The sequence below is a fragment of the Thermobia domestica genome, chromosome 15 (genome assembly GCF_964235325.1).
Source record: "Thermobia domestica chromosome 15, izTheDome1.hap1.1, whole genome shotgun sequence".
NCBI lineage: Eukaryota > Metazoa > Arthropoda > Insecta > Zygentoma > Lepismatidae > Thermobia > Thermobia domestica.
Genome location: NC_137468.1, coordinates 172,230,238 through 172,251,872, shown reverse-complemented (window position 1 = coordinate 172,251,872; position 21,635 = coordinate 172,230,238). Strand labels below are relative to the sequence as shown.

Sequence of the window (21,635 nt, the reverse complement as noted above, 5' to 3'; positions counted from 1 at the left end):
GACTGACAACTATATCATGCAGATCTGAAGTGCTCAACAGCCAACACGGAACTAATCTTTAATTTAAAATTTTGACACCAGTTGTCACTAGTAGCAGTGGTGGCGGCATACATGTGGGGGCATGACATAATGAGTATCTAGCCTGCATTGGTATCATTTCCGTTTACGCTGTCACGCGTAAAAGATCGTACAGGACTTCCCCTTGCCTGCTAAGCAGTTGTTTCTTAAAATTATATATACTGCACGTGTCATAACAGTATAAACAAACACTGAAGCAAGGAGAAAATGTAAACCTTTGTATAAATTATGTTCACAACAACACATTCTAAAAATTAGGTAAAATTGTGAAAATCGCAGACGTAAACTGTCTGGAGATTTGGTCACTGAGAGAAAATGCAGAAACTACGGTTTCAGCACAGAGATGTATCAACTACGAAATTTGGTAAGAAAGAAACTACAAATTCATCATGAAGCAAATTGACATAAAAAGGTTATGTCGAACTGAATAGGGATGAGTTCCTGAGATCCGTACATGGAGATCAGTTGCCAAGGATCAGTTCCAGGGAATCCGTACATGGAGATCAGTTCTAGGAAACCAGTCTGTAGACGAACTACACCGAGTTCCAGTGGAAACCCATCCACTGTGGTTGTCATCGACTACGAACTCCGAGTCCAGGAGTTCGATTCCAGTAAAACATCAAAGGTATGTGGTAATACGTCTCTGGTTACTCTCACCTGATCGAATCACCAACAGTTTGACGACTGTGATCGAGCAATTTCACTTAACTAAACATCACAAACATAATACACCTAGCTCTATAAATTAAAGATAATAAATGTCTAATTAAAGTTTAAATGCTCAGATATTCATTACTTTATTACCTTCGCATGTTAAGCATAAAATCCTACATTGTAGGTTGGTGGAGATATGATCATTATCGCATTCCTGTCTATTTTGGATAATAGGCAGAAGCAGCTTATATCGTGTCAATAGGTTACTACATCCCAGCCCAGCTAATAGGCACGACACGATATTGGTTGAATATATATATATATATATATATATATATATATATATATATATATATATATATATATATATATTAGTTTTAAAGAGAAATAAAGATATTCATTGAAACCTATTGTATTACAGCAACATATTAATCCGACTAACTAGGCTATGTTGAGAAAGTAGCAGCAGTAGCAATAAAGAGAAATCCTTTTAAGGAGAGATAGCCATCTCGCTTTTTAACCAGCGGCAGGAGTACAAACGTTGGGTACCTCATTTCTTCTTCTTTAAAGAGATTTGCTAAATATGAAATAAGGATTCAGAGGTGTGTATTTTTGTATTTTTATAGTTATTGAATTTTTAAAAGAAAGAAATCATGCATATTCTAATTCTCCTCGCTCGTTTTTATCATTATTTTGAATACAGAGAGATTATTTTATGCCCAGTTTAAAAAATAGTTTACAACTTGATATAAAGTGAATCCTTAATTATGCTTGTTCATTCAGTAATCTGATTGCTCTCTTTTTACATATTATTATTTAACTGAAGCTTGAAAATAATTGATATTTTCTCTTCTTTTACATATTATTATTTAACTGAAGCTTGAAAATAATTGTTTGATCTCCCTCTCTTTTTACATATTACTATTTAACTGATATATAAAAGTGAACTTGATAACTCAAAGTAATTCTTTGTTTTATCTGTTTTAGACGGATTTCTTCTGACAATCCGAGGGATTTAATATGGTCGATGAGATCTACCTCCAAGAGTTGGTTCGCGGTCTAAACGACTACCCGAGGGTCTTCCGTTCGCGGAAGTGTATCATGGAGATGCAGGGGCTGGGACATCGGAGGTCGGAGAGGTCTGACGCACTACTACGCCCCCTTCGTGCCTTTGAAGGTAATGACATATTAATTCTCCAGCACTGTATATCCATTGCTGACATTGAATTTATTTGCCCACGTATTTTTCCGTATACAAGAAAGTTATGATCAGGCTCAGCAAAAACTTATGTATTTATTATCCTGTGAGGAAGGTCAGGTGGACAGAATAAAAGATACAGAGCTTTCAAATTTTTTAATTTTGGAACGAAGTTTGTTCCGGGACAATGCTTAATCCCATCTGAAAATAATAATGCCATAGTCATGACCCATCACGAAAATCATAACTTGTTCCCTAATAATATAAATGAAATAAATGATGAAGATTTAGCTTTCTTCGATGAATTAGATAGGATTGGCAATCTAAATTCCGATGAGATACCAGTAGAAGAAATGCGGAGAATGGTTCAAAATGAGGATAACGCTGTGGTTATACCCACGGAACAGATCCAGGGAGAAAATCCTGTATATAATGCCCGTTAACATTGTGTACAGGTTGAGCATGACTATGGGAACCAATTGTTTTCTCCTCAGCCTGACCCGTCATATAATTATGTTCCAAAAATGGTTGGACATGGCACCAACAACAGTAATAGTACAAGTTGTACTAGTATAACTAGCAGTACTAGTACACGTGGTAGTAGTAGTGATAAAAATAATGATGGGCAAAATCAAAGAAATAGTAACTTCAAAGTTGTAAGAGAAAGCAAAAAAGGTTTCGTAAGTTTCATCTTACGGCCAGGAAATTACCGTTAGACCTGTGAGTAAGGAAACAAATATTGACAACCCAGAGGCCCATATCGAAAGTTTAATCGACTTTGCGTTGAAACAGGTGATCTCCAATGCACGCCCCACGGATTATATCGGGCTATACATAGATAGTGGCAACAGAAGAAATAATAATCCCGTGTACATCCTTGGAGAAGAAAAGGCAATTTCTCTGCTTGAACGGTCCTCACTTCAATCGAACATGTACTAAATTCGAATGAAGTACTTTTTGGGGGCACGAAGTACTGTTTCGATTCCACGTTGCCGACAGAATGTTTGGTCGTGGAAGAACTAATAAAACGAATGCTGTTGACAAATATTCAAAATACCAAGACTATATGGAAAAGCGTTTAATATCCATAGAAAATAAGAATATTTGTTCTTGCGATTGTTTACTGAATAAACAAACATATATCAAGTAGACAAATTTTGTGTAATTTAAGAACAAGGCACCAGGATACGTGGATTCTTAAAGCAGAAATTCTCTTGGAGATAGCAGGAGTTAACGTTCAAAGTAAGGGAGACTGTGACTTTAGATATGTTGATGCTTTCCAATCTTATTTGAAAGGAGAGTATCCAATCGTAATTTAAGAGGAGCATGAGAAAAATAATTGGGAATAAATAGTTCGTTATCCGGGAGACCCTGCAGAAAATAAGGTCTTTATCCACTCTCAAATAGGTAAGACTGTTGGCCATTTCGAAAATATTCGCAACATTAGAACTTTCCTCAATGCACAAAAGTATTGTTATTATTGTTTTGAAGCTTATGATGAAAGGTCACGTAAACACAAGTGTGAGACTCTGTGTTTTTTCTGCGAACATAGGCACGAACGCGATTACGCTGCTAACAAAATTAAACGCAATGCATGCAACAGAGACTTTGCTCAGGGTGTGTTTTGATAACCATATCAAGCATAATAAAGTGGGTAGATCTGTATGTGATAATGTAAAGGTCTGCATCGATTGTGGTACCGTGTTTGATAAAAGAATTAGAAAATCTGATCACGTGTGTGGTGAACATTTCTGTTCGACGTGTCGCGCACATGTTGATATAAATCACATGTTTTGTACAGAGACAAAGGCCTGTACATACTAATAGGTTTATGTACATAACCTATGATGTAGAGACGATGTTGAAGGCCCCAAATGACCGCGGTGAAAGGGAACATGAAGTTGTGCTAGTCTGTTGTGACCACATCTGTCACGCCTGTATAAGGAAAGGCATTGATAAGCCTTGTAAAACGTGCGGTGATAATGTTGGCAATCATTCGTTTTATTTTAAGACGGTGAGGGACTTTATTAATCATGTGCTAGTAGAGCGTCCTTCGCACATAATAGTGCTCGCTACCATGGCCTCTTCTGAATTAAATTTCTAATAGAAGAGCACTATATTATTCCTAGAGTTCTTATCCAGGGTCGGAAGATTTTTAATATCAGCATTGGTAATCGTATCTTCTTCCGTGATTCTTTTCTTTTTCTTTGTGTAAAATTATCAAAATTACCGAAAACTTTAGGCCTTAGTCAAAATATTAAAAAGGGAAATTTCCCATATTTGTTTAATATTGAAGAAATCAAGATTATGTCAGTCCCTATCCTGCGCTTGAGTTCTATGACCCTGAGTCGCGTTCAAATGATGAAAATTAACAATTGAAAGCCTCGCAACAAGAACGTGCGGTAAGTGGCTAGGAGTTCAACCTGCAGAAGGAAATGCTCTCTTATTGTGAAAATGATATTAGAATTTTAACAGAAGCGGTCATCAAATTTAGCGATATTATTGAAGAGAAAACGGAGGGTTTACGTTTTATCGCCTCATCCACTATTGCAAGTCTTGTGATGCGGACATATCGTACCTTGCACTTACCTGAAAATACTACTCCTGTAATTCCCGCGTTGTGTTTTCATCATAAAACCTAGTATAGTACTAAAGCTATGCAATGGCTTATATGTATGGAAGACCAATTAGGGATAGAAATCCAACATGCAAGAAGAGGAGTGGAAAAGTGTATTGCTAAGTACAAGGTCGATGAATGGCATGAAGGACTCAACGCTGCCTTCGACTTCTATGGCTGTTACTTCCATTTTTGTAACTCTTTTCCTTTTAACCGTGACGCCATTTTGCACGACGCTCATGACTACAATACAGTATAATACAATGAAGAAACGATATGAGCAAAATATGCTGCGGCGTAGGTACCTGGAAAGTACTCGTGTAAACTTATACCAAATATGGGAATGTTCTTGGGACAATATGGTAAAGAGAGATATAAAGTACAAATGTTTATTCAAGAACATTGTACTAATCTGCCTGATTTCTTTATTCACAAAAATTGTTACAATGGTGGCCGCACGGAGGGGTTTCGTTCCTATGTCGATTATAAGAGTGATGAACGAATCGCATATGCCGACGTAACTAGTCTTTACCCTTGGGTGTTAGGATGAAGCGTTTTGCACTTTTGTTGGAAACTCGATGACGGTTGGTGCGGAAAATGTGCCACTAGTAACACCGAACTTACTGATTTTTTAATTTTTTGGAAAACCCCTTACCCTGCCCCAACGGACTTAAACTTTTTTAAGTGTTTGGTTAGGCAACACGCACAACACCAATGACAGAAAAGCTACTTGTGGTCATTGGTGTTACGTGATGATCATAGAACAATTATTCTATTAAAAAGAACTTGTAGCAATGCCAGTAAATAATTTTAAAATGTTTATGAGTCAAAGTACAGCCATATTAACTCAATTGTTGAAATTAATGTCCAAATTTTGTTTGGAATGCCACGAGGCATAGCTCTTGATATAACACGATTTGTTTTTGGCAATTCTTCGCTTGTTATGTACACCTACAGCAAATGCTATCTAGCGGCAGGCTACACAACTTCGTGGTTGCTTACTTTGGCGAAGCTTTTCGAGCGTCGTCGCAACGTCCGGCTCCGACCAGAAGATTCGCGCACCTCCTGCTCGACTAGTTGGCTCCAGAACCTACGCCAACGTTTCTAGAATATTCTCGCTCGAAGTTCGGCGGTGATATAAATATTAAGTACTTCGGCCAACCAATCCAACAGACCAGTTTATTGCAGTTAAGCTTTAACAGTTTTAGTTCACTACTATTTCCCTTAAGACAAAGAGTTTGTGCATTGTACCTAAAGTTACAGTATTCATAGTGCGACACGATTCAGAGACATTTTGTATACTTTGATTTCCAAGTTCGGACGCAATGGAAAGCAAGATGAAGAAAAAGCCTCATAGCAGACCAACATGGAAAAGTATGGAACGAGGCTTATTTGGCCCCCCAAGTGAAATGAGTGAAGTGCAGTTACACACATACGCCTACGTTGTGCGACATTATCATTGGTTTCGAAGTGGTTTAAGTGGTGACGAAAGTGTAAATAAGTTACCAGTGACTGATATTTGTAAACTAGTTGAACAAGGGGTTGTACAAATTTGGCGTAAAGCAAGCATTCATGTGGCTTGAGAAAAGAGTTTTTGACATGATGAAAACATTTTGTAATAAGTGTCGCAGAAAGGAAAAACATTTCCGTCGACAAGGACAAGAAGCAACACTTGGTGCAGGTTTTGTTGCACAAGCGGAAAATTCTCTTTTTGATATTGCGTCTTGCAAATGTAAAACTGTCGAAGATGCCAACTGTGAGAAGACACGCAAGATTCCAAAACGAGAATTCAAGTTTCTTTTGGACCAGAGAACATTACGGAAAATGATAATTGGTAACATTGACGTCCGAACAAACCAATCTCTGTCAAAGATTTTTCCCGTAAAGTGAGCAGATTTAAGGGGCAGACAACCAAGAAAGACGCTGGAAGTGTTGAAACAAGTACATCAACTAGTGGGATTAGGCATAGGCACAGATCAAATATACTGGCATGGTCAGGGAAATCTAGCAAAGCTGTTGAATCGGGAAAACGTCGTGATCTGACTTCGTGGCGCGACCAAGAAGGAAACATAGCCTAAAGCGTATCTGTCTTCAAAATACAGCGATGCAGCGTTTAGAACAGGAGCTTCAGACAGACAGGTTGCTTAGATCGCATCTGCCGTAATTCAGGATGCGAGACTCATAACGCCAGAGGACAAAAATCTTGTTGTTGACAGATCTAAGGTACGAAGAGGAAAAGATGAACAGGGTGAGAAGATCCAAATTGAAAGGCTCACCTAGGCCGGGTGATTACAAGTATCTACTTAGACGGGAAAAATGATGCAACTCTTGTGCAAAGAAAAATTAATGGCAAACTATGAAGATGAGAGGTTACAGGAAAGCATATCACAGTTCTAACGGAGCCCGGTTCAGAATACGAGGGTAAGTCAACTGAAAACCATAAAAGTAGAAATAAAAATCCGCATATGGCGCCAGTGAGCTGTAAGTTGGCATGCCTGTTTACGATAGTATGTCGGATGTCTCCTAGGTAGCAGCAGCCGGCAGATGCACAAACACCGGCGCAACAAGTTACAAAATGGCAGCCCCACTAGCCACATGCACCGTTCAAGCCATCGTTTTGGAAAACCGCCGTGTGACAATAGACGAAATTGCAGCATGTGTACACATGAGTCATGGATCGGCACATCATATTGTGAATGATGTTCTCCAGTTTCATAAGGTGTCTGCAAGATGGGTGCCCCGACAACTGACGCCTGAACTGAAACAGCGACGTGTTGATGCGTGCGAAGACCTTTTGTGGCGTACTGAACGTGACGGTAATGCCTTCCTGTCACGAATCGTCACTGGTGACGAAACATGGGTGCATTACCATCAGCCTGAAACAAAGCGAGCGAGCAAGGAGTGGCGGTAGGAAGTTCCACTCCGATGAAGAGGTATGCAACGCGGTGCACGAGTGGTTGCGCCGTCGCCCAAAACACCTTTTTTCTGCAGGTATTCAGGCTCTTCCAAAGCGCTGGCGGACTTGCATTGAACGAGGAGGGGACTATGTTGAAAAGTGATTTACTTCTGTATCTGTGTGACCAATAAATAATATATAAAAGAAATAATTTTGGTTTTCATTTGACTCCCCCTCGTACTTAGGTCATGCTATACCTAAGTAAAGCACTGACAAGGATATTGCTGTCTCCATATTGGAGCTTTTAGAGAGGAACCAGTACGACGTGTCAAGTCTTGAGGCAGTCGGCAGCGATGGTGAAGTCAGAAACGCAGGATGAGATAACGGCGTGAGAAGTTAGATACAAAGATCCCTAGGAAAGGAACTGCAGCATCTCATTTGCCTGCATCTTAGCAACGAGTTGCCATTTCGACACCAGGTTACCGAATTGGATGGTGGGGCGACGGCCCCATCGGAAAGAAATTAAAGGATTGTGAACGTTCACCGATCGCCTTCTTTACACCCATTCCCGTTAAATGGGTGTCTGAAATGGAAACACCAGATGGTTTAAGCAGCGACCACAATTATCTCTTTCAAATTTGTAAGGCTTTTGCTACAGGAATGTGTACTACCGATCTAACAAACAGAAAACCAGGACCATCATCACATTCACGATGGCTTACATTGGCCTGTAGGATGCTTCGCCACTACATCAGTACTGATAAACCTAGTTCAAGTTTATGTCTACTTTGCTACTACATTGTTAAAGTATACACTTCCCTCTGGTTTTCAATACAGCGAAATTCTTCGTGCGAAATGGGCACTATGCATCTCTTTAGCATAGTTAAGCTATCACGTTTTTTTTTAAAAGAAAATCTACAACACATAGTTCATTCTGTTCTATAAACAAACGGATATCACGCTCATCATGAAAACCTGTTGATAGCAACGACACAAGATGAAAATATTCGAACCTTAGGCAGGAGAAGGTTAAAAAAGTGCCGCAGCCAGATGACTCCGAGATCGAGCCACAGACATGACTTCATTGTTCTGAAATTGAACTTTATATCTGAAAATTACTACCACATGATTAATTGGCCTAAATGTCTAACAGAGCCGCTAATCGCACGAAAGATAACGGATCAGCAGATTGAAGAAAACATTCGAACTTCAGCTACTCTAACAACATTCCCTTGCCATAGTCAAGCTGTGGAATGCACAGTGAAGCTGGCGTCCGAGGCAGCGTCGAAAAAGTGCACCCAGAACGCAAGAGATATCTACGTTAGAGCCAAACTGAAGTCTAGAACAAGAATACCCCGCTTCGAGACTAAGAAGAACTCCGCGACCTAAGGTCAAATGTCAACGTATACCTACTGGGTGGGTGGGTAATCGGAACTCGATGCGCAACCACCTCCCCGTGGTGAGTTCTGGGTTAGTTTGTGTACACTGTATCACTTAATCATTCCGTATATGTTTCATAGAATTTTTCTCTTGTTAATATTCCAATAATATGTGTGTTTGCATATTGGTAAAACACATCTTCTTCAACACTAGGACTTGCTATAATACTCCAGGCACGGGTTTCCAATGACTTTGGGGCTACATTCACACAATCATGAGCAAAGTCTTGATAAGATCCTTCTCTACAACCGTCGCATATTAATGTATCGTTGAAATCCCATTTTTCAATAGCCTTCCTTATACATTCACGATCCACTTTTTGACCATTACAACAACAGTCTAAACTCCAAAATCTCGATGTTCTTGGTAATATAGCTTTAGATATTGGTGGGGTTTCTGAAATTGTTAACATTGGTGATTCTATTGCATCAATATCAAATTCTTCGTCTGACGATGATTCGTAATTTTCGTTTTCGACATGAGATAATTCTTCAGTGTTAACGTAGCAAGGTTCCTCTTTCTCAAAGGACTGCATGATGTATATATATATATATATATATATATATATATATATATATATATATATATATATATATATATATATTCTCCCTATAACCCGCGTTTAAAGTATTTTCATACCCGCAAGGTAATCATGTGTTCACCATCCGTGGCGCCAAACTTCTTTTCTATTGCCAATTAGCATAGGGGCTTGTTTCAACATGTTCACCCATCGCGACCCCAATCTTATTTTGTATTCCCTGTCATCATTGTGCCATGTCCACCCAGCGAGGCATCAAACTTGTTTTTTATTACCCCGTCAGCTTTCTATGATATCCGCCCATTGCTGTACTGGTCTTTGTTTGTGTTCATGTTTCACCACGTCCCTGTAAGGTCATTACCCTACAACGCTAACTTTCACTTCCACACAACCGGTTTCCAAGAGCGCGCAAAAGCTCAGTTAGTCTCCTGAGTTTAGCCGAGAAAGACATACGAAGACCATGTTCTGTATACAGCATAGCCTATCATGCAAAAGTATACGTACTCCGTAAAAACGAGTTCTTAATATGTTCACACTTAAAGTGTGTTCTGAATTTGCAAAACAAATGATCTAATTAAAAATTAGAAAAGTCCCGCATGAATAAAGTTTATTCCCTCCCAATTTTTTAGTACTTCGAAACAAAGTTTCTAACGAGTTTGTTTAACGAACGAACTGTGCAAAATTATTGGTTCACAATCAAATATAACAATCAATATTATTATAAATAATATCATGGAATTAAATTAAAAAGAACGACGTTATTCTGATGGATCGAATTAAAAATATATGCTAGAATTAAAACTTCTTCTATAAGGACATTCTCTTCTTCTGGGGGCCATTCCCTGTATCTACAGGTACTACAAGGACCATTCTCTGTTTCTACAGGGACATTCTTCACAGGGGACACAGGAGCCATATGGATCAAGTTTCAACAGGGACATTCTTTACACCGTTACAGGGTTCATAGTTCTTAATATAAATAATATTATTGTATTAAAAATGATCTCATTCTGACGGATCGAATTAAAATAATGCGAAAGAATAAAAGATATTATCCGGTTAAAGAAATCACATGATACATGACATTCAACCTTTTCATGAACCACTCCAACCCTCCTAACTGCGTGGCAATAAATGGTTAACCTTCCAAGAACCTGTCCAAACACCTAACGGTCTGGTAATATATGCTACATCACCTACTCAACCATCTAACCACAACAAGTTCATATATCAAATTTGACAGCTTCTATTGTTATGTACAAAAACTGGCAGTACTACTGAGAGTTATAGAGCTTCTTGGACCACACAGTGGCGGCCCTAGCCCGAGGCCGGGGAAGGTCTAGGACTCTCAGTTTTTTGAACGACAAAAATAATTTAAACTATTATTATATATTTTTGAAAGTTTATAGTAAACTCATGATATGCCTATCATAGTTTGGGTTCTGGCTACCCCTCCCCTTATTTTTACCTTCTCGATCCGTCTCTGGGACCACATCGCTTACTCCGTAATTTACCGACATATGCTTTCTTTACCAAATGCAGTAAATGCATCTATTCTTCAAATACGTATATTCGGTCATTTATATATCTTCCCTCAAGTAACATAATTTACTTCACTCAAATGTAATTTTTTAGTTATTTCTCAGTTTAAAGGTATAAAAATTTAACTCCTCTGACAAAATGTTCTTCTTGCAGATACGTAGCGTAAGAAGATTGCATTAAACATTCTTTGCCAATATCATATCTTTAAACGACTTTTTCTACCTGGTCTCTAAAACTTGATTTATCGCTCACAATTATTATCGTATAAATAGTTAACCTTAAAGTGAGAAGAGTTTTATAAGTATCAGTGTCACATGTACACCACGTCAAGGAGTTTGGTATATATGGAGTAATATTGACAATGGAAGTGTAGTAGATCTCTACCACTTTCGGTTTTAGTAGAGAGATTGGAGTGGAGATAGAATACATTCTTGTGACGCTTCATTATTTGCAATGTTTCTTCGATCATGACTGCCAAGTCCTCGTGCACTCCGTGCACCTCCAGTGTTTATCCTCGATCATTTTCCTGTAGGCATGTGACTATTCCGCATTTAAAAAGCGGGATACGCCTACTGTATTTTTGGACTAAGTCCTGCAGGCCTAACAGTTAATCTACTGGTCGAGGCAACCCCGCTAGCAAGTCAGGGACTACCATATTCTGCAAGCATTTTGTCCGATTGTTATAAGAGAAGCTGACGTTCATCAGTACGAGTACTAGCTATCATATCCCACGGCATAACCACAGTCCAACCGAGTTCCGAGAGTCCTATTCGAGCCCGGATACGATTGCTAATTTCCGCTCCTGCCTAATATCATTCAAAGGCAATCGTCCATTATGTAGACATACCGCAAACATATTGAGATTCTAGGATCCAACAGTAAGTGTCACATCACCTTTTGGGTTTAAGATTTGCTCTTTATCTGGTCGGAGTCCTTTCTTCCTCTGGGATCGGAAATCATTACCCAAATATCTGGGATTGCCAGCTTTCCCCAGTATCTGATTGGCCTCTTCCCATTCAAAAATGAGGCTTCCCCAATAGGATTGTCCAAGAAATACGAGACTTCTTCTCTTTTATATGTTGATGTACTACGGACAAGTGCAGATACCATGTATGTCCTTTCGGACTCAATGATACGTGTAGATCACCATTTGAGAGAAGGTCCGTAATCTCTCCCCCCTGGTACAGCTTTCACGATTGTGCTACAGTAACTCACTATTGCAACCATCTCCTGATGTTTTATCGTGAACAGAGAAAGACACAAAGGAGCATCTCCACGATAAACAACCATGCTGACAATGATGCAGGTGGATGCTATAATTCACGTTCTGTTACGAAGTTTTAATGATCAATTTTACAACAAAGTGTATTTTAGATACAAATTTCAAATCTTATATATCGCCAATCAACATTATCAACTTGTGGCCACATAACGTAGTCACTAAAGCTCTTGCCTGTGGTGTGAGGGGTTACGGGTTCGATTCATGGTGGGGACATTCATTCGAAAAGCGTAACAGCTTTTTTAGGCCAGCTATCCAGAATAAGGTTTTCTCCTGGGCTTTCGTTATTCGGCTGAGGCAAATGCCAAGATGACACCTAACATGCAGGTTCCAGGCCATGTTCTTCCTTCCCCATTTCTTTCATCCTTTCCAGATTAGTATGCTTGCCGAGGGACGTCATCCTTGATAAGTGATGGGCTTAAGGCCATACGTGCCGGTAATGCTAAGAAAATGTATAAATAAATAAAATAAATACATCAAATTGTTAATCCATTTGGAACAACGATTCTAAATTATATAAATATAAATAGAAGGGACTTTATTTTTGACGTAATAACCCTTGAACCACCCAACCGATCTCGATCAAATTTTCAATATAGATGAGGGTCGGGCCTAGAATGTGATATATATATATATATATATATATATATATATATATATATATATATATATATATATATATATATACGTAAAACCGGCCCGTAAAGTGAACACATAAAATGAAATGTAATGTATTGAATATGACTACTCACCTTCACAGCAGGTGCTGAAAGTGTCCTCCGCCCACTTCAACACACATGTGAGCACGATTGAGGAGATTCATATATACCCTTGTCAGTTCTTGTGTTGTAATGCTATTGGTGACATCCTGGATCCTGGTCTTGAATTCTTCAATTGTGTGTGGATTTGTTTCGTATACTCTTCCCTTTAACAGTCCCCATAAGTAAAAGTCACACGTGGACAAGTCTGGTGACCGAGGAGGCCACAAGCCTTTGCTGATTGTCCTCTCTGGTGTAAACATCTCATGAACAAGAGACAATGATGCAGCTGATGTGTGGCATGTTACACTGTCCTGCTGAAAGTAACATAACTGACGCTCCTCTTCGGTCAAGTGTGTATAAAACTCCTCCAGGATTCCCATATACACGTCACTGTTCACTGTCGTCTCAAAGAATATGGGCCCAATAACGCGTGTGGCGGAAATGGCACACCAAACACCAATCTTCTCATCATGCAAGGGTACCTGGTGGATTGCGTGTGGATTTTCTGTCGACCAATACCGGTTGTTTTGGGAATTTATGTACCCAGACAGGTGGAACTACGCCTCGTCACTCATGATGAGCATTAGTGGATCCAAGAAACCACTGGCAACATTGCTCAACAGCCATGAACAGAAATGCACCCTCTTCTGCAGGTCAGGCTCCTTCAGTTCTTGCACAACACTTATCCGGTACGGTTTTAACTTCAGTCCCCTTAAAACACGTCTGCAACTTCTCTCCCTCGCATGAACCTGTTGACTCAATCTCCTGGTTGACTTTCGAGGACTTCTTGTCATTATCTCCTCCACCTGCATCTTTAATTCAGGTGTGCAGACAGATGGTCGTTTGTTCCTGGGAGCATTTTGAACCGATCCTGTACGCCGCCATTTTTCAATCAATTCCTGAATGGTGCTTTTTGCTGGCACAGAACGTCCTGGAAATTTCTCCCGAAACAAATTCTTTGTTTTCACAAAAGATCCAGTGAGAATGAACCCTTCAACAATGGCAACAGGCTTGGGTATCGAATACGGCATTATCACACACTGACACTCACCCGGCTTAACACAACGAGGTCTTTTTCTCAACTGGTTTCGACAAGTTTCACTGGCTGCGGCTGCACGTGACTGCTGCAGGTCACGTAAGTCGACCCGACCTCGACACGCCATCTCTTGGTAGGAAGGTAGATTATTTAAGTGTTGCCAAAAATACAATATACCAGAATATTACGACGGACCGGTTTTACGTGCCGCACCCTGTATATATATATATATATATATATATATATATATATATATATATATATATATATATAATTTTACTCTGACGGGGTAACTTGGGAGAGGAGAACAGCCACTCTTCTGATGCCGTTTAAATCCAAATTCAGCCCCGCAACTTGGACGAGGGGAATATAATGATTGAAAATGATTGAGATTAGTGTCGAATCCATAGTTTTCGGAGTCGCTGAGATGAACAGAGTGTCACTTCCTATGCTGTTTAAATATAAATTCAGACCACAATAGCAATATTTAATTTTTATTTATATATGTTACCGTCAGAACCCGAAATTAGGTAAAACTAGAATTTCCTAGTTAAAACTAGTTTTCTCAAACCCGTTCCGAAAGAACTAGTATTAACTAGTCAATACTAGAATTTACTATGTTAGTTAGGTAATTCTGGAATTAACGAAAAATACTATATAATGCGAATCGTATACAGTTTTTACTAGTTAAAACTAGTTCTGACCAAAATGGATCAGTTAACGGTGTTTCTGCAAGTTCTGACTTGCTCCTACTGGGAAAGTATTGTTTGGTTTTCTCTCAGTCTGTTCGGAGCCTTTGTAAAGTGTGCAGGTGCGTCTCTCTTGTCGTGGCTACGCGTGTGTTAGTGTTTCGGGAAGTGTGAGGTGATTATTCGTTGTAATGAGTCAGTCCGATAAAGAAACAATTTTGAAGGAAAGATTCTTCAAAGAAATTATTCGTTTGCAAAATGAAAAAGACAGTCACTATAATGCAATGACCAAGGACGTTTACAATAAATTTTAACTGAAGTTGAAGAGGCAAAATCTGCTGCAAAGAAAACACCTTTACAGTACAGACGTTTGAAACGGTTTAATGTTTTGGAAATTGGTGAAACAAAAAAAACTGGTGTCGAATAGTGAGCCTGTGAGGTACTACTTACCTGCCGAGGATATCTTTGATGTTATTGAAGCATCACATGTTGCTGTGGGACACGGAGGTCGAGATAGAATGAAAGCTGAAACTTCTAGGAAATATGCCAACGTTTCGACTCAAGTGATAAATATTTTTCTGTCAATGTGTGAAACATGTCAATGGAAAAAAAGTATGAAAAAGAAGGGCTTTGTTTCTAAGCCAATAATTCACACAGAAATGAACAGCCGATGTCAAGTGGACCTGATAGACATGCAAGCACACTCTGATCGTAAGTTCAAGTTTATCATGGTATACCAGGATCATCTGACGAAGTTTGTCTTACTGCGAGCGCTGGAAACCAAAAGAGCTGAAGAAGTAGCCTACCAACTGACAGACATATTTTTCACATTTGGTGCCCCCTGCATTTTACATTCTGATAATGGCAGAGAGTTTGTTAATTCTGTCATGAAGGAACTAACGACACTCTGGCCTGAGTTAAAGTTAGTCAACGTAAAGCCCAGGCACAGCCAAAGCCAAGGGTCAGTAGAACGGGCAAATCAAGATATAGAAAATATGCTTGCCTCGTGGATGCATGATAATAAAACAACAAACTGGTCAAATGGTCTCCGCTTTGTTCAGTTTATGAAAAATCGAGCTTATCATTCAGGAATAAAACAGTCTCCATACCGTGCGATGTTCGGCATTGAGCCAAGAGCAGGACTTACGACTTCAGCACTGTCATCAGATGTTCTCCAAAACATAAACGATGAGGACGACATGAGTATTATTGAGGACATAAATGGGCGCCTTAGTGAACATGAAACATTTGATGAAGGAGAAAATGAGGCTGGTCCTAGTGCGGTTGATATCACATCATCCAGGACAGAAGCACGTGAAAATTTGTCAAAGCAGGCCAAGAAAATGAAACGTATCTCTGATGGCACCCATCCACCTGTTGAAGTGGGAGATAATGTCATAATACCAATCCCGGATGTGGACAGAGCAAAGGCGGATTTTCGGAATGTCATTGGAGTTGTTCTAGAAAAAAATGAAGATCTGCACAAGATTGGGAACCAAGGATGGAAAACTGGATAAATTATATTGCAGGTAAGTTTTCTGTCTTTTATGTGCTCCTTATTGATAGAATTTGTATTAACGTCCTAAACAAGCTAAGGAGCTTCTACCGACGGGACCTACAGGTTAAAGTGGGATCCGAACCATTGCTCGGTTTGTATCCGAGGCGGAGGGCTCCCAGCGGGATTTAGAGCCCGCGACCACGCCCGCAGAAGGCCTTAAGCATTTACATTTAAGGCCTTTAAGCATCTCTGGTACACGCCGGGATGGGGTACGAGATAGCATATGGGAAGGAAGTTGGTTAAGGCCTAGTTTTATAGGTACTATCACATTCTTTGATTGGTATGAGAGGGATAAAAGCTGGAAATCCTCAGTCAGGATGGTAGGCCGCTGGACGCGAACTTGCGACCTTCCGAATGCGAAGCCAGCACTTTACCAACTGATCTATGGCCGCTCGGTAATTAAGAGCTATATTGTACATGTTAACGCTGTTGACTAAGCTCCCCACCACTTTCTTTTCTTTCTTTCTTTCTTTTCCTTAAGATTGTGGGAAGTTGTAGGTCACTATCACAATTTTGGATAGCAAGCAAGATAGAATTTAATAAGTCTGTGATCTGAAAGGATTATTCCTGTAAACAACTTATTTTTTGTTTAGATTTTTGAGTAGTCAGCGTGTGACATCATTATTCACAGCTATTCAAATTTCTATACAGAAAGTAAATTGTTTACAGCGCTGATCCTTTCAGATCATAGAATTATAAATACTTAAATTCTGTCTTGCTTGCTTTCCAAAATGGTGATAGTGACCTACAACTTCTCACAATCTTCAAAAACTGGAAAAAATAATGGGGAGGAGCTTGGTCAACACCCTTAACCATAGATGTTAGTGTTTTATACGTATCTGTAATATTATTATTAACCGAAATAACGATGGATTCTTCACATCATTTTATGTCAAAATAATTTTCTGTTATAATGTCCATTATGTTTTTCCGGAACCGATTTAATAATGTGTAATCCATCTATTGTTGTCTGCTGTGTACTCACCAGTAGATTGCTAACATGTCACGAACTTGATCCCGGTAAAAGACTGTTGTTTAGCTTGTGAAACCGGTACTCGTGAAATGTGCTTTAGTGCATAGGCGTTTTTGTACGAAATACGCAGATTAACTACCGGTGTTTCTCTGAAATACTAATTATGACGAGTGTGGAAATTGTGCGTTAAAATACATTATTGTTTTGAAGTCATTATTATTTTTTATATAAGTGATTCAGGATTCCCAACCATGTGATTAAACAAAATGTGTCTGTTGTAGGTCTGAATTCGACATTTGCCACGAGCAGTTCCTGACACCAGTCGAAGTACCAGATACTGAAATTTCGTTGAGAACTGCAGCCAGGAAAGCAGCATTAACCCCACAAGGGTTCACTCGTTGTGTGTGCAAGAAAGCATGTATTTCGAAAAGATACTTGTGCAAGAAGAAAGGTTTTCTCTGCAACTCAAAATGCCATGATAGTTTACCTTGTGGTAACAAATAGAAACATTTCAGATGTTTTAGCAATAAAAACGTTTTTCTTTGTATTTCATAATAAATATACAATATTACGTCAATATATTGGTTTTGGCACCACCGAATTGAATAAGTAGTAGTGCAATAGTAGTGTGTATTTTACCCTGTGCTAACATACAAAAGCATTTCAGATATTTCTGCAAAACGGAAGTCTTTTCTGTGTATTTCTTAATAAATAAGTGTTTCTATAGAATTGTATTTGAACGACAAAGATTCACATGTTATGCATGCAAGGGGTCTTATATTTCGCAAGGTACTGCAAAAACAAAGGATTTCTATGATATTGTGAGTGCCGTAGTACTTGTGTATATAGAAACATTTATGATGTTTGTGCAAAAGAAAAGTTATTTGTAAGTGTCTTAATAACTACATTTCTTCAGGTTTCACTAGCAATATTGTATTTTAATGAAAAAATAATACTAAACTATGCATTCTTAGTAAGCGTTGTCAATTTTACAATTCACTAGTTAATACTGAGTTAATACGAAAGGCTGACGAAACTAGTTTTAACTAGAGTATTCTGGTTTCAACATATTTCGGGTTTTGACGGTAACACATTTCAGTTAATACTAGTTTCGACTAGTAGTAACACGTTTCAACTAGAAGGAAAAATAGTAAAAACTAGAACTACCTAACTAACATCGTAAATTCTAGTATTGACTAGTTAATACTAGTTCTTTCGAAGCGACTTTGAGAAAACTAGTTTTAACTAGGAAATTCTAGTTTTACCTAATTTCGGGTTCTGACGGTAACATATACATTATTATTTTCTGATTTTTCATTTTATTTTCTTTGTTTTTATGGATTTATTTTTTTTAACTCAACGAAGCTGGTAATTGACGCTAGTAGTTTGTAAATAAAGGTTAAATCTCAATATGATAGAACCATCTACCGTTGTCTATTCCTAGATGAAACAACAAACTATAATAGAAGTAAATATTCTACTAATCAAAATACTTACGCCTTCTTGATTTCTTCTTCACTAGCTTTCCGCGACACTTCAAGGATTTTATAATAATCAATCATTGTGAGCAACGCTCGCTGTAGTTTCCTACAGGTTAAAAGAAAAAAATATTAATATACAAAGTAATTGTACAGTCCGCAGTAAAAAACTTGTAACATGAGCATGTAAGTTGATTGTGAAACTACGCCCAACAGCGCAGGGAATCAACATAACGTCTAAGTGGCACGAATCACGCCAGAAGAAACCTCGGCGTCCTCCCCTGTACACTTATTTTGGTGCAAAAGACTTCGTCGTTTCACAATAAACTTACATGATCATGTTGCAGTTTTTTTGCTGCGGACTGTACATAACCATATATTGTATTTTCACTATGTAGATGATAATAAGGTTCTTGTTTCAAAGATAAAAAAAGCAGTGCAATTACAATTGTAAACATTCCATAAGGTCTGAGTAACCTGGATATTCTACAAAATTCTTCCGAGTACCAGGCGGTATGATGCAGCCTTTACAAGACAAAAGGAACCAAATAGACATACAGTGAGCAAAATAAGTATTCGTCCGGCCAAAACTGAAGTATTTGTACGCATATAATTATTAGAAAGCTAACTAATCTTATATACATAAGTTTTTCAAAAAAGTTTAGAGAAGGTAGACAGACACGATATTGGTCTGTAGATCGATGTAAGATCTTTCTTGCTACTTTTATATAGGGGTTTAACAACTACTAACTTCAATGCTTGAGGAAAAACGCCACTACTAAATGAGTTATTTACTATGAAGCATAAGATATCAGCAATCTCATAAGAGCATTGCTTTAGAATTTTATCAGGAACTTCATCATATCCTGAAGAATTCTTATTTTTCATTTTCAGTGTAGTATTTAAGATTTCCTGACTAGTTACTGGGTGCAAGAACAATGATTTTTCGAAAGTATTATCATTGTGTTTACTTATGTATTGTTTGCTAGATAGTTTATTGTTCACGTTATTAGTGATAATCTTTTTCACTTCATTCGTGAAGTAATCGTTAAAAGCAATTGCAATTTCAGTCGATTTTCTAATAATTTTATTTTGACAAGAAACGCTAGTTATCTTAGAGGAGGGTTTTCGTTCCCCGGATTCGTTCCGAATAATTTCCCATGTAGCTTTCATTTTATTGGAAGCTTTCCCAATGTAAGTATCATTTTCTATCATTTTCGCCTGTTTTATGACCTTATGTAAATCTCGTCTGTACACTGTAAAAAATCGTTGTGTTATTTCAACGACATGCCTATGTGTAACACGATTGTGTTAAAATATAACACAAACAAGTGGTTAGAACAACTCACTCTCCATTTGGAATTTTGTGTCAAATGCCGGTAGTTGAAATGACACACAACCTGTTTCTTAAATTAACACAAGTGTAGAATCTTCGGTGTTGTTTTCTGCGTGATTGCCAAATATGTTGGGCATGTAATTATAAAGGCTTATGAATTGAAGCTACAGACAAACACAGTAGAAAGAAATACTTAAACAAATGCAGGTATACGCAAAATTTCATTTCCCACATTTGATGCATTTATTGCTTCTTTTTCTAAGCGATTGTGTACATAGTGGCCATAGATTTTCTATTAAGCTTCTGTTTACATTTTGACCGGCCGACATTTTGCACAGGATTGTCGTAGAAAGTCAAGACTTGCTCCATCTTCTTTCATTTAACAACAGCTTTCAAGCAATGTGCTACTTAACCCCTCTTGCCATTTGAAACTTTTTAATTGGACCCCACAGGGACCTGGGGTGGGGGGCTGAGACAAGACATTTTAACTTAAATCGTTGCACTTTGAAAATAATCCCACACTTCCTTTCCTGTTTTCACATTTGTCTCATCGTTTCCGATCTATAGTGGTGTCAATGGACTTTTCAATTGTTTTTCTTTACATTTTGACCTGCCGCCATTTTGCACAGGGTTGTCGTACAGAGTCGAGACTTGCTCCATTTTCTTTCATTTTACAACAGCTTTCAAACAATATGCTATGTAACCCACCTTTCTATTTGAAAATTTTGAGTTGGACTCCGTCTGGGATCCTGCGAGGGACTCTGGGGCAAAGTTTTTAACCCCAAAAAGTGTCTCCTTGAAAATGATGGGATATGTGTTCGCCAAGTTTTCCATTTACCTAACCGTTTGAGAACAAATGAATCTATTCAAACTATTCTGCCAGCTTTGTAGCTTTTCCATTACAAAATATGTTGTAACTCATGATATCCCGCCGGTGGCGCGTATAACTATGGGATTCGTCTAGTAATATCAAATGCAAACACATTGTCTCGTTCGGATCTCACGGAGAACTTCGTGACCCTCCCTTGTTAGCATTTTGATCCGAAGGTACTCTTTGATGAATATGGCAATACCGCTATGGGATATATTTTTTCTATAATAGTATGCAGATAGTTTAAAATCTGTGAGTGAAACTGTTTCTATTTCTTCTTTATTCAGCCAGTGCTCCGATATACATAAGACGCAGCCTCCACTCATGGAATCAATAATACAAATCTCAAAGTTTTCATATTTTTATAAAGAAGTCTCTCAAGCCATAAGCTAATGGTAGTTCGTTGATTCTACGTGAAGGCTAGTGACAGAACAAGTGCGGAAAGCACCTATAGCTAGTGGAACTCCCAGATTATAAACAGCGTCTAGTTCCTTCAGCAGACAGGGATGGTCGCATGAGTAATCACCATATATGCGAGTAGATTAGCGATTAATATGGATTAGACTACGGTATAATTATAACAGAAAAATTGGATAAGCACAACAATCGTGGTTGGAAAGTACATGAAGTAATTTCAGAGATCACACATACAAGTAGTTTAGATTACGAACGTACAGTGTTCATATTATAC

The 21,635-nt window shown here is 38.4% G+C and overlaps 1 protein-coding gene across 2 annotated transcripts in view; it reads right to left on the bottom strand.

The window, feature by feature from the left end:
* The window catches only part of LOC145671957 (dnaJ homolog subfamily B member 3-like), a 53,880-nt gene that overhangs the window by 27,659 nt on the left and 4,586 nt on the right, over positions 1-21,635 (bottom strand). Inside the window, exon 2 of one of the 2 annotated variants that reach the window (XM_081741150.1) lies at positions 18,757-18,846. In XM_081741150.1, coding sequence (XP_081597276.1) covers positions 18,757-18,821 — 65 coding nt within the window. In that variant the 5' untranslated portion in view covers positions 18,822-18,846. The remainder of the gene's footprint in view (positions 1-18,756; positions 18,847-21,635) is intronic. The other variant, XM_081741151.1, reaches the window with a different exon arrangement.